Source organism: Megascapheus bottae, chromosome 1 (genome assembly GCF_031878675.1).
Source record: "Megascapheus bottae isolate mThoBot1 chromosome 1, mThoBot2.hap1, whole genome shotgun sequence".
Lineage (NCBI taxonomy): Eukaryota > Metazoa > Chordata > Mammalia > Rodentia > Geomyidae > Megascapheus > Megascapheus bottae.
The window spans coordinates 56847983-56866887 of NC_143509.1; the positions used below are offsets into that span (position 1 = coordinate 56847983).

General features: G+C 37.1%; 1 protein-coding gene across 4 annotated transcripts in view; it reads right to left on the reverse strand.

Moving 5' to 3' along the window:
* Sec22a (SEC22 homolog A, vesicle trafficking protein) overlaps window positions 1-18905 on the reverse strand; it is a 64132-nt gene that overhangs the window by 39675 nt on the left and 5552 nt on the right. For 3 of the 4 annotated variants that reach the window (XM_090345311.1, XM_090345303.1, XM_090345294.1), the window contains exons 2-4: window positions 18247-18447; window positions 4118-4281; window positions 2075-2269 (exon numbers count right to left, since the gene is read on the reverse strand). In XM_090345311.1, coding sequence (XP_090201437.1) covers window positions 2075-2269; window positions 4118-4281; window positions 18247-18447 — 560 coding nt within the window. The remainder of the gene's footprint in view (window positions 1-2074; window positions 2270-4117; window positions 4282-18246; window positions 18448-18905) is intronic. The other variant, XM_090345320.1, reaches the window with a different exon arrangement.

The window sequence follows — 18905 nt, forward strand, 5'->3', positions numbered from 1 at the left end:
AACCACTGAAGTGTAAAAGCCTAACAATGAAGTTAATGAGGTGGAACATTAATATAAGGAAGGGCTTAAACCTTTGCAAATTATATTTAGCCATTATAGCAGAAAAGACTCCCTAAACAGCTAAAAAAAGAAAAAAAAAGAAACCACCCATCAAAATATTAATATAGCATATTCCTAAATTTTCTTTGTTGTCACTTTTATCTCTCAATTTTCTTGAGATTTTAATATAAAATTTCTTTAAATCTAGATTATCAGATATTGGTACCAAGATATTTAATCAGTAGAGGAAAAAAAAATCTCATCATTTAAAAGCCTCTCCAACTAATCTACCTATCTCTCTTCCCATCATCTCTCAGTAATGAAGAAATGGCTTTCATAAAAAGCGAACCCTCAATATGGACCTAAAGGAAATATACCTCTAAAATATAAGAAAACTGACCTATTTTTAAAAGTCACAATATTCTACACTATAAAAATCTTTAACTTTATATAGTTAAGGGGGTAGCTATTCTTCAGTGGAAAGATAGTATTTACATTTGTTAATGAATATCCATGTAAGGAATGTACATTAAGTCCATATATATTATTTATTCAATTTCTATATAATTGCCTTTTAGCTTTGAAGCAGTCTATTTATAAGAATAGTAGATCATTTATAAACGAATTTGATAATTTGACAGTATAAAAGAAAATGGTAAGCCTCCTTTAACAAGGAGTGTAAGCATTGTGCATGCTGGCACTATGACAAATCATATGGGAAAGAATTTCTAAAGTGGCCATTTCCCTATTCCCAGCCTCTCTCCCATCCCAGAACTTGGGGGAAGGAAGACTTGTATTTGGAGAACAATTACTGAGAAAATTTGCCTGTTTACAAAGCAAAAAGGTGACACCAAAGAACTATTTCTCATTTTAACAGCTGAACTAGATATTTAACCACTTTTTAATGTTTTATGCTACACATGCTCTATTTTGTTTCCATAAAACAGATTGCAGATTGTTTCCTAATACACTTACTGAACACTGGCACTATCATTTAGGACAATGACAACTGAAAGGCAGTATGGGAATAAAACAAAGCACTATCACGTAGTTTTCATTTGATTTTGCTATTCCTTTACTACAATGCTTTTTCTTTAATTAGCTTCTTTGAATCCAATAATGCTTCATCTATAAGTTACAGAACCTACATAAGTTGATAGGCATAAAAGAAAGCAGACTTGGTCGGTAGTTGATGGCTCATGCCTGTAATCCGAGCTACTAAGAAGGCTGAGATTTGAGGATTGCAGTTTAAAGAGGGGAAAGGAAAGAGGGAGATTTGGGGGAGAGAAGGAGGTAGAGGGAGAAGGAAAAGAGAGGTAAGAGGAGAGGAGAAAGAGAGAGGAAGAGAAGAGACTTCAGGATACAAGGAAACATTTTAACAAGCAGTCCAACAATGGCATACACTACAAAGTAATTGGTTTCCACTCTGTCACAATTCTTGAGGATGGTGTTTTTTTCTTTGGGAGTAATCATTAATCACTATGATCATTATGGTCTTTCCTTTTTTTTTTTTTTTTGCCAATCCTGGGGACTGAATTCAGGAACTGTCCTTGAGCTTTTTTTTCTCAAGGCTAGCACTTTACCACTTGGGCCACAGCACCACTTCTGGCGTTTTCTATGTATGTGGTACTGAGGAATCAAACCCAAGGCTTCATTCATGCTAGACTTGCACTCTACTACTAAGCCACATTCCAGCCCAGGTCTTTCCATTTTTGGTCTCAGTCAACAATCCTGGTTTAAATGTTGCCTATAAATATACACTGGAAACAACAACTATTTTTCATTTTTAGCTAAAGGCTTACAAAAATTTTTAAATGTCCTACCAAAGAGATTCTTTATGACTGTCATATGAAAATATTTTGCTAGTTACTTATCTGGTAGCTTTTTCATTAACAACTGAGATAAATGATTGCTTTGAGTTTGTATATTCTCCTATGTACTTAATTTAAAATACTAGAATAAAGCACTTAATTTTCAAGATTTCCTCAGTTCTTACAAAAAGAAATTAATGACATAATTGAAATTCAGAACTCACCAGAAGAAATCTTACCAGCACCTTTACAGTCAGCAGAAAATACAGATGTGACTCCATTGGCTGACCCCAATTCACACATAGGAATTTGATAAGGTGGTCTTAGCTTGATTTCCATCTGCATGTCAGACAAATTTATCTTTGTAGAAAGAGACCTGGGATTATTATATCGTTGCTTGGTCCTCTGAATAAAGTTATCTATGTAAAATAAAAAATAAATTTTCTTGGACTCATTTGTCAATAAAATAATTTGAGAAAGTGATGGTCATGGGTAGTTGATTTTATAAGCAGTTGGTTATTCAAAACATTCAACTTGTCATGGAATTTCCAACTTATTTGTGTTTAGCAATCAGTATATTCTGGAGTAGTCAATTTTTCACTCTAAAACTGATAACTACAGAAGTTAACTGTACTGGGCCGGGCAGTGGCTCACACCTATAATTCTAGCTACTCAGGAGGCTGAGATCTGAGGATCAAGGTTCAAAGCCAGCCCGGGCACAAAAGGACCAGAGACTCTTATCTCCAATTAACTTCTAGAAAATGAGAAGTGGGGCTTGGCCCAAGGGTAGGATGGTAGCCTTGAGTTGAAGAGCTCAGGAACAACACCCAGGCCCAGGGGTAGGGCGGTAGCTTTGAGCTGAAGAACTCAGGGACAGCGCCCAGGCAGAGTTCAAGCCCCATGACCCACATTTAAAAAAAAAAAAAAAAAGTTAGCAACTATAATTACTAAGGTTTTAACACTATCTAAGTTCATGATAATCATTTCAAGGAATTACAGAAACAAAATGGCTTTACTTTTTAACTAAATTCTTAAGTTTTACCATAATTCGTATCTTTTGAAATAGTAATTCTATTATTAGTTGTAATTGCATAACAAAGCAACAAATTTGTTATTTATTGCTTATACCATTAGAATAAGTGCTTTAAATAAAAAATAAGGAAACCAATAAAAGGGTTTTTATTGTTGGGCTTTTTTTGTCCGTCATGGGGCTTGAATTCAGGGCCTGAGCACTGTCCTTGGACTTTTCTCAAGGCTAGTGCTCTACCACCTGAGCCACAGCACCACTTCCAGCCTTTTTCTATGTATATGGTACCAAGGAATCGAACCTGGGTCTTCATGTATGCTAGGCAAGCACTCTACCACTAGGCCAAACTCCCGGCCCCTAAAAGGTATTTATTAAATATATTCTAAGAAGAATTTTATTTTTACTATTGACAATTTGATTTTTTTCATTCTATTAGGAGTGGAACAAACAACTACCCATAGCTAAATAGAGCCTACTGGGTTTGGGTTTGTGTGTGTGTGTGTGTGTGTCAGTCATGAGACTTGAACTCTGGGCCTGAGAGCTGTCCTTGAGCTCTTGAGCTCAGGGTACTGCCCCACCCTTGAGCCGTAGCACCACTTCTGGTTTTCTAGTAGTTAACTGGAGATAAGAGTCTCACAGACTTTAGTGCCTGCACTGACTCTGAACTGTGTGATCCTCAGATCTCAGCCTCCTGAGTAGCTAGGATTATAGGCATAAGCCACCATGCCCAGCTTGAGCCTGCTGCTTTTGCAAATAAAATTTTATTAGACTATTATCTGTATTCATTTATGTATTGTGGCTGCTTTCAAGCTACAGTGGCAGAATTGGTGGATACTATGTGGCTTTTAAAGTCTAAAATATGTACTTTCTGGTCCTTCCTAGCAAATGTTTGCCAACCACTGTCCTACATGAAACAGGACTACTGTAAAAGATTATTATATTATCACAAAACTTTGAATCTCTGACTTATAAATTTCTCATTGAGAAACTATCCTCTGGAATGAATCCTTTGGGTTAAAAATCACAGCAACTTCCATAGCTCAAACACAATTTTTTCTAACAGATATCTAAATAATAAAAAGTTGTCATAATTTACAGAACATTGCCAAATAATTGTCAAAAATAATGTAGTTGAAGTTTTCTCCCTATCCCCTAGTATTCGGTGAAAAATTGTCTATGACTAGATAGAGATAGGATAATAAAAAATGGGGGGATGGAGAGGGGGAGACCAGGCCCTTACCAAATTCAATGAAACAGTATGGTCTGACAGCAGTATTTGTCTTCATCATGCTATAAGTAGTAATAAACTCCTTCTGAAGTTCATCCAGGAAAGAGAAGGCGAGAACATTTGGGTAATTTTCAGTGCACAACATCATGTAGCTTACTCCCAGGGAGCTAATAAAACTACAGTGTAAAAAACATTGGTTTTAAAATTTCAAATGAAATCAAGGTAATTCGTTGCTTCACACAAGACTAGTTCTATATCATAAAGTGCTGCTACAGTGGCAATGAAGACATTAACATTTATTATATAATCCAGCAAAAACCTTAAAGCCAAAATATAACACTACCTAAAGTTGTATTTTAAAAATAGCAAATGAAAATTATGAGATATTTCAGAGAGGGAGATATACTATGGTCCTAAAAGTTCAGTTATTCACTTGGGGTAGGACACAGGGAATATATAAGCATTACAAACAGTTTAAAAATCAAACACTTCACAAAAGCCAGTGACATTTAATGTTTTCAAGTCAAAAGTTAGGGATACCATTCCCAGAAAAAGGCCTAAATAGTCCCCCAAAATTGTATATAATTGCAGGGTAGTCACTACTGACCCAAGAATCAAATTCTTTATATAGTAATCAACTATAAACCATGGGGGGGGGGAATAATTTATTATTAGTTCATAGCACCACTACCAGCAACAAATACATGGGGAGAAAAGAGACTCTTGCTTGCAGCACAGTGCTGAGCCCTAACTAGTAAATAAGGAGATAGTGCCAAAATTAGAAGAAAAAAAATCAACATTTTATGCCAACATGACAAAATGCAAAGCAAGCAAATATAATCATGAATGTTAAATTGAGGGGGAAATTTTTATAAAGACCAGTATATTTTCATGATTTTGCATTGTCTTCCAATGTTTGCTCATTAGTTGCAAGAGGAAAATACATAACAGAAACAAGACTACACATTTGCCAACTATTCTATCATTGAGGGGCAGATGGACATGATACACCAACACTTGTGGTATTCTGGCTGCTGCACATGTATCTAATAAACACAAGAATAACCAGCATTTGTTTAAGGGGGAGATAAATACTTTAAAAATCTCAGTGCTGGGGTCAGGTGTTTGGCCTACTAGTAGAGTGCTTGCCTAGCATGCACTAAGACCCAGGCTCCATTCCTCGGTTCCTCATACAGAGAAAAGCCAGAAGCAGTGCTGTAGCTCAAGTGGTAGAGCACTAGCCTTGAAGAAAAAGCCCAAGGATAGTGCTTAGGCCCTGAGTTCAAGCCCCCGGACTGGCAAAAGAAAAAAATCTCAGTGCTAGTGAAAAAAGAAATAAAGGAGGTAGAAATGTTTCCAATCAAAGGAATCTAAAGAGCTGACAACCAAAATGTGACAATCTGGATTCTGTACCAGACTGGGGGCTGACATGATATAAAGAACAGTTATAGGATCAATTGAAAAAAAAAAAGAGAAAAATAGTCAATAAAGTACAGTATCAGTATTAAGTTTGCTACAAATGAATTCTACCATGTTTTTTAAATTTAGTTTATTTATTTGTTGTTGTTGGTTATGGGGCTTGAACTCAGAGCCTGGGCCCTAACCCTGAACAGTTTTGTTCAAGGTTAGTACTTTACCACTTTGAGCCACAGGTCTACTTTCGAATACTATATTATATAGGTAAAAGAATGTCCCAATATTAGAAAGCATATTGAAAACAGTTAAGGGGGGAAAGGGCACTGGATTTATAAATCTATTTTAAATGATTCAGAAAATAATCAGATAATAAAATGTCACCAAATATAGGAACAGGCATTATTTGGGCTTTTATGCATAAAACCTTTTTTGTAAGACTAAGATTATTAAGGTGATAAAAACTAAATTTAACAACCAAAAAGTTCTGGTGTACATATATACCTTCCTTCTGCAATAGATAAATAGAGCATTTGACACAAATAAGCTTCCTTAAAAAAAATTTTTTTTTTGTAGTACTGGAATTTGAACTCAGGGCCTGCTGATTTACTAGGCGGTTACTCCACCACTTATACTTTCCAACCCTTCTGGGTTTCAATTGTTTTTATTTTTATTTTAGGATGACAATGAAGTTTGAATACAGGGTCTCATGCCTCAAATCTTCCTTTTCTTTGGTTAGTTTTGAGATACAGTCTCACTTTCCAACCTAGGCAGGTACCTGACTGTTTTAGGTTACTTTTTTATTTCTGGGATCACAGATAACTGCCACTTCATCCAGCTTCTATCTATTGAGCTGGAGTCTCTTGGACTTTTCTGCCCAGATTGGCCTAGAATCATGATCCTCCCCAATCTTAGCCTCCCACATAGCTTGAAATGGCAGGTGTGTGCCACTGTACCTAGTTAGGAGTTGAAAAGGAATTTTATGAACTTTTCTGCCCAGGCTGGCCTGGAATCATGATCTTCACAAACTCAGTCTCCCAACTAGCTAAGATGACAGGAGCAGGCCACTGGTGCTTGGCCTGTGCTTTGGTTATTTTTTTTGGATAGGGATCTCGAGTTTTTGCCTGGGGCTGCTCTTGGAATGAAATCCCTCTCCCTTTACCTCTCAAACAATGCTAGCTGGGAATACAGACATGTACTATCATTTCTGGTTTGTTGTTGAAAAGTAGTTTCACTAACTTTTTGCCTCAAACCATCCAACCATCCAACTAAGATTACAGATATATGCCACATATTGCCCATTTTGAGTTTTTGAAAAATGTCTCACTACATAGCACAAGCTGGCTTTCATCTTTCTGGGTTCTCCTCCTAAGATTTAGAGTTATAGATATATGCCAGCATGACCAGCACAAAATAAGTTTTCTTGAGTGGTTTTTCTTCTTCACAAAATATTCATCGTCATTACCAAAACTGTACCTTCTACTAGCATTCAAATATATCCCATAATAATGTGAAAATCTTGGGCACAATTGGTAATTGACTCTCATACACTGAGAACTCCCCACTGGAAAAGTAATTCATTATCCTCCAATAATACAATTCAAATTTTTGGATCCTATATTTCTTTGTTATCAGGGTCTTACTGTTTTCTATGTTAATAATATAGTGTACCACAAACATCTACCTGGCAAGTTTCTTCCAAATAATATATCTTGCTTATATTAAATATAATTAGACAATTGTATGAAATCTGTTATTTTTAAGATTGTCTGTTAGCATTTTCAAAATCTTCATTTTATTATAATTGCATGCCACTCTCAAAAAGGGCTACAAAGTATTCTACATCATTATGGCTTTTAATAGAAAATTTAGCCACCTCATTCTTTCTGTGAAATGCAAAGACAATTTTCCCAAGTACATTATCAACTCAGTTGATGAACATTTATAATTTAAAAACAAAACAAAACTGCCACTGAGACAGACTAGACCACAAGACTCTTGCCATTTCACCAAGGACTACTTTTGAAATACTCTAATCTTACTTCAGATATAATGGTTTGTGTAAGCTTTATTTGTGTCCATCAGGTTTGCTTAGCTCATGTTTTATGGACTGTCTAGCAGCTGTCCCTCTACTTTGAGGGGGAAGGAGGTAAATAAATAGTAACAGCAACAGGCACAGGTACATTTACAGATCTATATAAACCAGGCACTCCACTGAATACTTTTCTGTTTTACTTAACTTTATTCTCACTCACAACAAAAGGCACATCTGCTCCATTTCACAAATGAAAGAAAACAGAGGCTCAAGGAGATTTAGTAACTCGCCAGTGGCCACATCATTAAATTAGAGAGCTGAAGTGAACTGAGTTCTGACTCAGAGCCCACAATCTTCCCACAACAAACCACCAGCTTCCTTACGTTTATAGATAAAACCATTATGTCCTAATTCATTGATACATTTTTTTCACTTTTCAAGGCCACATATTGATGTCTATTTTTCACTTAAGAGTAATAAAACTTGAAAGTTTTAAACCTGTAGCATTATGTAGAAAGCCAGAAGCCCTGCTAACTTTATTTCATCTTATGTAACTTCATATTTCCACTTTGCATTGTAATAAGACTATCCTTGTTTCATAGCTTCAAGGATGCCAACTCATTTCTAACCTGCCTACACCCAACTTCAGTAGCTTTGTGATGCTCAAAACCCGGCTACTGTGCTTAACTCCTAGTCATTCTTCTGTTCTCTAAGGTCTCCTCAAAGGTTCTTCATGAACCAATCCAAACTGTAATAATTATGCATTTATGTACACACTAACAAATATGCTCCATGAAAGCAGAGATGATCTGTGTCCTGTTCACTATGTTTTCACTGGGCTTTTTTGCTTAAGTCTGGAGCTCTACCACTTGATGGTAAGACCTCCATATCCACTTGAGCATAATTTTTTTTTTTGGCGGGAGGGGGGGGTTATGGGGCTTGGACTCTGGGACTGGGCGCTGCCTCTGAGCTCTTCAGTTCAAGGCTACCACCATACCTCTTGAGCCACAGCCCCACTTCCAGTTTTCCAGTGGTTATTTGGAGATAAAAGTCTCACGGACCTAGCTGGCTTTGAACCTCAAATCCTCAGATGTCAGCCTCCTGAGTAGCTAGGATTACAGGCGTGAGCCACTGCACCTGGCTTCTTGAGCATAATTTTTAAATTGCCATTTTCTTCATACTTTATTTTCTTTAAAAATACATTTACTTGTTTGTTAAACATGACATTTGAAATATGATGTAAAAATCAATGTTAATAAAATCTTTCAAAATATATATTTACAGGGGCCGGGAGTTTGGCCTAGTGGTAGAATGCTTGCCTAGCATGCACAAAGACTCCAGTTCGATTCCTTGGTACCACATGCATAGAAAAAAGCTGGAAGTGGTGCTGAGGCTCAAGTGGTACAGCTCTATCCTTGAGAATGTCCGAGGACAGTGCTCAGGCCCTGAGTTCAAGCCCAGGACTGGCAAAAAATAAATTAAAAATTTTTTAAAATTTTTAAAAATTTAAAAAAAATCTTAAAAAAAAATACATTTACAAAAGCAACTTCCACTTCCAAGCTTTGTTGCCAAAAAGATTTAGTCTTGGGCTGGGAAGGTTGGCAAAAAAAAAAAAAAAAACAAAAAAAAACTCAGGGACAGTACCCAAACCCTGAGTTCAAGCTCCACAGCCAAACAAAGAAAGAGACAGAAACAGAGACATAAAGATAAGAGAGACACAGAGACAAGAGAGGAATAAAGGAAAGGAGGGAGAAAGAGCAAAAAACCAGGCTGGAAATATAACTGAAGTGAAGAGTACCTACCACCTGAGCAAGCAAGCTAAGCAAGCATTAAGCCCTGAGTTCTAACTCCTGTACCACAAACAGATAAATATACAAAACCATATCTTGCGGCAAGTGATAATATATATTGCAAACTACCTACAAACATAGCAATAACATTTGTATGGCATAAAATTTCATCTACGTGGGGCTGGGAGTATGGCCTAATGGTTGAGTGCTTGCCTAGTATGCACGAAGCCCTTGGTTCAATTCCTCAGTACCATATATACACACACACATACACACATGAAAAAAGCCCCCAGTGGTGCTGTGACTCACATAGTAGAGCACTAGCCTTGAGAAAGCCCAAGGACAGTGCTCAGGCCCTGAGTTCAAGGCCCAGACTGGGGTAAAAAATTCATTTGCTTATTCTTTGTAGCCATATTTGCACACTTAATAGCTATCCTAGTTCCCCAGAAAGAAGTGCCATCTCTAATCTACTGTTAAAATTGCTAAGCATAAGAGAAATACTACTTTTGAAATAGTACCTTCCACTGTCCCAATAAAAATATGTATAAACTTCTAAATATTAATGACAAGGTTTAATATTATGAATATGAGCATACCTTAAGATGTTTATTATTACCAAATGTGTTGAATAGAAAACTGAACTCAAAAGACTTTGCCATTACTGGGACAGAAAGGAGATGTAAAGTAGAAGAGAACTCAGCTAACACCAGCTGACACATACAGCACCATACCAGGAATTATGGGGGTTTTTTTATTTGTTTTTTTGTTTTGCCAGTCCTGGACTTCAGCTCAGGGTCTGAGCACTGTCCTTGGATTTTCTCAAGGCTAGAGCTCTACCACTTGAGCCTCAGCACCACTTCCAGCTTTTTTCTGGACACCATCCTTGGGCTTTCTCAAGGCTAGCACTCTACCACTTGAGCACCAGCACCATTTTTGGTTTTTTCTTGTATGTGGTACCGAGGAATCGAACCCAGGTCTTCATGCATGCTAGGCAAGCACTCTACCACTAGGCCAAACTCCTGGCCCCGAATTGTGTATTTTTTAACTTACTCTTACCTGCTTGAATTTTATTTACCCTTAAATGGACAAACAGCCAATTCATAAATAAAATTATCCCATTAATACAAGACGTACTATGTACATATAAATATAAGCCCTCATTATATGTGTATATATATAAATATTTAATATGCAACATGACAGGCAATGCAACTTATAGTAGAGAAATAAAGGAATACATGAGATCATTTTAAGAATAAAAAGTTAGCCGGACATGGTGGCTCACACCTGTAAGTCTAGCTACTCAGTAGGCTGAGATCCGAGGATCACGATTCAAAGTCATCCAGGGCACCAAGGACCTTGAGACTCCTTTCCCCAATTAATCACTAGAAGTGGGGCTGTGGCTCAAGGAGTAAGGTGGTAGCCTTGAGCTGAAGAGCTCAGGACAACACCCAGCCCCACAGTGCAAGGCCTATGACCCACCAAAAAAAAAAAAAAAACCACACATTAAAAGGTGATTATACCAACAGAGCCTGGACAAAACTGGCCAACTAAATTTTGCCCTTGACATCCTCCTTCATCTCTTTTTACGCAGTTAGTGTACCTCCTAATCGACCCTTTCCCCTTTCCCACTACCTTATCACCTCAGATTCTGACTTTAAAAAAAAAAAAAACACTGCTCACATAAATTCTCAATTTATTTGAGTTGTATTGGTGAAGTTTATTGCATCTAGATCTCATTTTTCTGAAGAAATTGTACTGAAAGAGAAATTAGCTTGCTAGGCCAGCACACAGGAGCCTTTTTAAAATACACAGGGAAGGGCCAGGAGTTTGGCCTAGTGGTTAAAGTGCTTGCCTAGCATGCATGAAGACCCGGGTTTGATTCCTTGGTACCACATATATAGAAAAAAAAGCCGGAAGTGGTGCTGAGGCTCAAGTGGTAGAGCTCTAGCCTTGAGAAAGTCCAAGGCCAGTGCTCAGGCCCTGAGCTCAAGCCCAGGACTGGCAAAAAAAAAAAGAATAAAATACATAGGGCTCAAAACCTGTACATTAGCCAAAATAAACAGCAGGAAAGCAACATAACGCTAATAATTAGACAAAAGAACAAAGTAAGATACACAAATTATCTTCTCCCAGATAACTTGGCAGCAGTTAAGAGAGTATGTTGCTCTCCCCTAATTCCTATCAAATTCCTGCTGCACCATTAATTTTAGGTTTTCTGAATAATATGTTCCTCACTATTTCTCTAAAATACCATTGTACTTAACTGGTCAATTTCTGTCTCCTTAAAAAAATGAAAAGAATTATAAAAATTAGAACAGTATTTCTTTTATTAGAAAATAATATGAGGGGCCGGGAGCATAGCCTAGTGGTACTGTGCTCACCTCACATGCATGAAGCCCTGGGTTCGATTCCTTAGCACTACATACACAGAAAAAGCTGGTAGTGGCACTATAGCTCAAATGGCCAACCACTAGCCTTGGGCAAAAAGTATCCAAGGACAGTGCACAGGCCCTGAGTTCAAGTCCCAGAATTGGCAAAAAAAAACAATAATAATCTGAATCCTGAAGTCAAGACTATGTTCAGATATACTATTTATTAGTAGATTTATGAGGGGTATCTTTAAGTTTCTTCTGCAAAAATAGGAGTGACTGTCCTTTAATGACTATCTACCTAACACTCCCTTTCTTTTCATTTGGAAAAATACCTCCAGCCCAACCACCTATTCCATATGGTTTTTAAAAAGCAATTTGTCAAAGAGCAAGTGTATGGTCTAGGCCAAACCAATTAAGACTATCCATCCACTCTAACTATAATGATTAGTCTGGAAAAAGATCATGACATAAACACAAAGTTCTGTTTGGGAAACAGAGAGGAAGAAGAATTGACCAGCCAGAATGAAGTAGGCAGTACTGTGTTTCCTAGTTTGTGGAGGATATCTGAATACCTATCCGTATCTGCAAAAGGCAAAAGGTTATATAGAAAATAAGATTCCTGACAGTAACATCTTATAAGCCAGCCCCACCTCTATCCTTCACAATACTTTTTTCCCCTAAACTTCTATAAGGTGTGTCTGCCCCCAGTAATTGGAAAGAGCTTTACTTATTAGATATTCACAAGCTGTTGCAAAGTTTAATAATAATGTTTAATAAAGTACCTGTCAATTGCAGGTACTCAATAATTGGTTATTGTTGAAGCTGTTACTCCTGTAATCAGATAATACCAACAAAGAAAAAAAAAGACAAGCTGGATGCCATGGTTCAGGCCTGTTATCTAAGCTACTCAGGAGGCTGAGATTTGAGGGTTATGGTTCTTTGGGCACCAAAGACCATGAGACTCTTATCTCTAATTAACCACTAGAAAACTGGAAGTGGCGCTGAGGTTCCAGGGTTAGAGCAGAGGCCCTGAGCTGAAGAGCTCAGGGACAGCGCCCAGTCCCAAGTCTCATGACATACATACATATATACATAAAAGACAAGCCCTGCTAGAGAATAAAAAGGTAGGCAAGCCTAAAATATTGTTCCTAGCTAGAGATGGCAGTTTGGGAACAAAGAAGGAAAAAGTGAGGCCTAAAGGAAGAGAAGAACCTGGAATTTTCAATGAAAAAACTAAGAACTGGGAGGAGGAAGGGAGGGAAATGGGGACCATGTCATGAGAAAGGGTATCAATGTTTGTGAAGTAATGCATCTTCTATCTGGTGAATATCATGTAACCCTTCTATTAATCACAATAAAAAATATATATGGGAAAAAAACCCTAAGAACTGTAATTCTTGCACTAACATTCACAATGGGGTTAAGACTGACCTCTCCTCCCCCACTCCCAAACTATTTGTCTTTTCATAAGATTAATGTCCCAATGTTAAAAGAGATCTCAAAATATACAGACTTTTTTTTTAAACCCCCAAAGTCAATCACCAATTTTAAGGTCTCTGATGACAACTCAATTGCCCTATGTTCATAATTACTGCTTTAGCCATATTCTGAATTTGTTCATTATATATCACAACTTCAGGAAGGTATCCTTGAACCAAAGAAATATGAATTTCTTAAAATTTTATATACAGAGACTTCAAAATTACTATGTGAAATCACAAAATTGAATACTTTATACTCTACCCTACCTTGCCCAATCAAGAGCCCTATCAATAAGGCTTCTCAAAAGCTGTAACCTTGGAGAAAATGAAGACTTACTTCCATGGCACTCTGAACACTGCGAACTCCCAAAACCACCATCCCTCATCCCTCATTTAGCAGCTACTGTAACATCTGCAAGGCTCCATTAGCCAAAGTGAAGTGTCCGGCCATTCCAACCAGATGAAATTCATCAATTCCCTACACACAGGGGAGAGAAAATTACAGGCATGTTCTTAGTTTTAAATATTACTCCCCTACTTTTTTTCCCTCAAAACTATTCTTTCCCTACCCAGTCAACTAGAATACGAGGTACCACCTGATTTAGCCCATAATTACACTCAATTACTGTGATATCTCAATTTCTTTTTGACAGTATTAGGATTTGGACTCAGAGTCCCATATTTGTGAGGCTAGTACTCTACCACTGAGCCATGCCTCCAGCTCTAGTACCTCCATGTCTATACAATCTTTAAAATTAGAGTACTAAAAAATGAGAAATCAAAACTAGTGTAAGTCATGGCAGAGCAATTTCTTCAATGTGGTACAATCTAGTTACAAGAAACAAATGAATTAGATTTCTTAAATAAGAAATTCTAATAAATAATGAAAAAGGCACTCCAACAAGTTCTGTATATAACTGTGAAGAGAGTAAGGTCATTAAATAAATGACATAGTAGCAGTGAGGAAAACGACAGTTCAAAGTAAATAGGATTTGAAAGAAAGAGGCATTAAATATGGCTAAGAAAGAAGAGGGGCAAGCCTGCTGCCAGTCTCTGTGCTAATGCAGATCCCTTAAGTTGTATCTATACAAGAAAAAACTGCCAATTTTATATAGTCAGAGTAAATTCATTGCCACATACTGTGAAAATTGACTAGAAACCAACTAACTCCTCTTATCAATAATAGAAAATATGTGAAATCTAGGTTCTTGTCAGGGCTACAACTAAAAATTCTTTTTTGAAAGTCTGGCTTGAAAAATAACATGCATAAATGGTTTTCAATACATGATAATAAGCTGTGTAATCATAGCCAGGTGCTGGTAATTCATTCCTAACTACTAAGGAAGCAACAAACAAACAAACAAACAAAACAAACAACAACAACAAAAAAAAAAACAAAGGAGGATTGAGGTTCAAAGACAGCCTGGGAAAATAGGTATTAGACACCTCTCACCCCCGCAATTCTCAATCAATAGATGAATACAGTGAGTATCCCAATCTAAGCAAAAAGCATAAAACAGAAGCATCGTGGTCCAGGTAAGCTTAAGGGTGAGGGGAATGAGACCTATCTCAAAAATAACCAGAGCAGGCAGGGAGTGGTGGCTCACGCCTGTACTCCTAGCTATCAGGAGGCTGAGATCTGAGGATCGAGGTTCAAAGCCAGCTTGGGCACTAAAGACCATGAGACTCTTATCTACAATTAGCCACTAAAAGACGGGAAATGGGGTTGTGGCTCAACGGGTAAGGAGGTAGTCTTGAGCTGAAGAGCTCAGGGACAATGCCCAGGCCCAGAGTTCAAGCCCCATGACCTACAAAAGTAAAAATAAAATAAATAACCAGAGCAGGGCTAGGAGTGTGGCCTAGTGGTAGAGTGCTTGCCTAACATGCATGAAGCCCTGGGTTCAATTCCTTGGTACGCAGAAAATGTTAGAAGTGGTACTGTGGCTCATATGGTAGAGCACTAGCCTTGAGAACACTCAAGGACAATGCCAGGCCTTGAGTTCAAGCCCAGGACTGGCAAACTAAATAAATAAATAAAATAACCAGAGCCAACGAAGCTGAAGGCATGCCTCAAGTGGTCCAGCACCTGCTAGCAATTTTGAAGCCCTATATTCAAAATCCCAATAATAAAGGAAGAAGAAGAAGGAGAAGGAGGAGGAAGAACAGGCGGAATTATCCCATAAATCAATAAAGCCATTTCTTTCACAAAGCCTTTTGTTTTATACCATTTGCCTATACCAAGGGATTTGGGGTTACTATTATAGCTGCTAGGCAAATGCTATCTCTTGTTCCAGGAGAACATTTTCATTCAATGACCAATAAAATCCTGTAATCCTACTGATCATCTCTCATCCCCCCCACCCCCCACCCTCCCCACCCCCCCACCCCCCTGGCCACAAGGAAACTAAAAGAGAGTTTGTAGAAATCTAAGTAGTTTACATCACTATAAGGAAATGTTACCTAAGTACATTATTCTCCTGTCTTCATTTTTCTTTCATCTGGTTACTTCTTCACTTGAATTATTATGATTATTATTTTTGCAAGTTGACATAAATCCTTTATGTGAATAAGTTGGGGTAAAAATAAATAATACAGAATCTAGAATTCATATTTAAATAGAAAGGGAGTATATAAAAAATTCACTGCATTTGCTACTTTTAAGAAAACAAAGCAAATGAATGAAAAACACCAAAAAGTTTCTTATTTTCATAAGCCAGGATACATAAAACATTAAGATAATATACAAGCTAATCTCCCATAATTTTGACATCTGGCTCTACCATTTATACAACAACTGAAATTCAATATAATAACCCAGAGCACTCACACAGCATATACACTAAATACCTAAATGTTTCAGGTGTTTGCCCCCCAAAATAGTAGTAGGCTAATAAATCATTTAAGTTATACTTTATAACCATCAATACATTTTCTAGTTAAATCCTCTTTTGAGGATTAAATGTCTTACTGTTAGCTCTGAGTGATCCAAGTAATTGTGGACCTTCTCTAGTGTTCATTCTGATCATCTCTTTAAATTCAATGGGCATTTTCACTATCATAATTTCAACCAGTCTATGTGAAGATTCCAAAATCTCTATCTTATGGCCACTGGATTACCTTACCATACCCAAATTTAAATAACCACATGAAGCTTCATTATCTTTCTCCTCTTCTCATTCCCCACAATCCATTCCAATGACTTCATTTTTGACAATAATATTATCATCAGATCCAGGCTTTGGTCATCATTGTCCCTTCTTCTCTTTATAGCTGATATTCTACCTAATCAAGATTGATCATTTCTTTTGATCTATTTGTAATTTTCTTTATCATTTTTCTACTTCATGCTCTAACAAATAGTAAGTTGACCCTTCATCCCTATCTCTCCTCTCAAACGTCCCATGTCATCCATGTTCGACCGTCTTGGAAGTGCTTTTTATCAAGTCAGTCATGTCCTTAAACCTGTAGCACTATCTTCCTATAACCTGTAACTACAGTGATCTTCCTCAAGCTGAACTTGGAGGACAATCCAGGATCTGGTGCCATACTCATCATTACACATGCCTCATAGATATTCCTAAATCACCATCTACTAATACAAAGCCAAGCAGGCATATGCACCTTGCTAAATCATATATTTTGCTTATTCTCCCTTTCCTTCCTATGCCTGGATTGCCTCGATCCTCTGTAAATCTTAAGAAGTCCTCAGGACTTCTTGTCTTAGTATCAAAGTCCTGTTTTTTATATCCCATATGGACCTTGTTCTTATCTGAAACCCTTTGAATGCATAATCAACATCAAACTGCTCCAAAGCTATTCATTCTCTAATTCTTTCATGTAGGATGTTTTCCAAGGTAATATCATCTATTCCTACATATTTAATTAAAATTGAAAAGTGACTCCCAAATCTAAATCTAAATCTAAATCTAAATCCCCTTCACAAAACTTCAGATTCACATATATCTAGTTGCCTATCTTAGATATCCAGGCATCTCAGATATTACAGGTACTAAACAAAACTCTTGATTTTTACCAATGAAATGTACTTAGTCTCTCCAGTCTCTTCATTTCAGCTCCATAATGCACATAGTTCCTTAGGCCAAAAACCTACTTAAAAACCTACTGTGACCCTTAATTTTTCTTTTTTCCTCACATCCCTTCTATCTGTAAGAAAAAACTACTATTTTCCCCCAAATCCAACCGCTGTTCTTCATTATCACTCTCATTCATGTTACATCTGTCGTCTCTTCCTTAACTTCTCGAAAAGTCTTCCAGCTAATCTATTTCTCTTCTTTCTCCCTTAGGAGTTCACTCAGAGAAGCTAGAATGACCTACTCAAAGCCAAAATCAGTTCATATATCTCTCTATCTTAAAACTCCCAATGGTTTTCCATTGCATTTAGGTTGAATAAACAGAATCCATCTCGCCTCAACTTTTTCCAGTTCTATTAACTGTCCACAATGCTTCCATATCACTGATTTTCTTTCCATATTTTGATATACATCAAAGGGCTTCTCCCTTGGTCGTTACTTCAACTTTGTTGTTCTTCTTTATATCCTCATCCTCTCTCATTCTTTAGGTCTCTGCTCAGATATCATACTTTCTGAAAAACCTTGATCACCACAGATATTCATGCTCTATTCTATTACCCAGTCTTATTTCCTTTATATAGAATATAGTATTAAGTGCCCCCTTCAACTAGATTATATACTTCTTCAGTTCTTGGAAGGAAGGCATCAAATAAGTTTGTTTTATATTTCCTATTACAGTTTGTCTACTATAATCCTAGGCATGTAAATACTCCAGTAAATAACCATAAGCATCTTAGAAGAATTTTTATAATCTATAAAACTATAAAAATGTTAAGCCAGATATAAATGTAGAGAATCTGCAAATAGGTTGATAATAGCATGACTACTATTTATTACAAATTCAGAACATGACTGTTTTAACAAATCAAACACTAATTTCTATTGCAACCACCTAAATCTCATTAAAATGATAGCCACCAGGCAAATGATTCTAATGAAATAAACTGAAATCTTACTTAATGTTATAATGTCCAGTTTTCAGTGTACATCTATCAGGAAGTTGGGCAAGTTTCTTTGAGAGCATTTTAAAATACTTTCTGTACTTCTGCATTCCTGTGCTTTGTTCATAATCAGTAGAAGCTGAAAGTGGCAGTCCATCCCTGACACGAATAATGGAGGCAGATAAAATTGTAGACATTTTAACTGACAGAGAAAACCTAAAACAAAATGAATAATTTGGATTAGATGAAAACCAAAGTCAAGGCTGATAAGCATATGTAAAACTGCTCAACTTAAAAATCAAAGAACACTAATTTCAGAATGACATACAATTCTTCACAAATTAGCTTAAAAGAAAACAGCTGTAGACAGGGGCCAGTGGCTTATCTCTATAATCCTAGCCATTCAGGAAGCTAACATCTGAGGATGATGGTTTGAAGCCAGCCTAGAAAAGAAAGTTTATGAGATTCTTATCATCAAAAAGCAGGAAGGGGGCTGGGGGTGTGGCCTAGTGGTTGAGTGCTTGCTTAGCATGCATGAAGCCTTGGGTCCGATTCCTCAGTACCACATACACCAATAAAGCCAGAAGTGGTTTTGTGGCTCAAGTGGTAGAGTGCTAGCCTTGAGAAAGCCCAAGGTCAGTGCCCCGGCCCAGAGTTCAAACCCCAGGACTGGC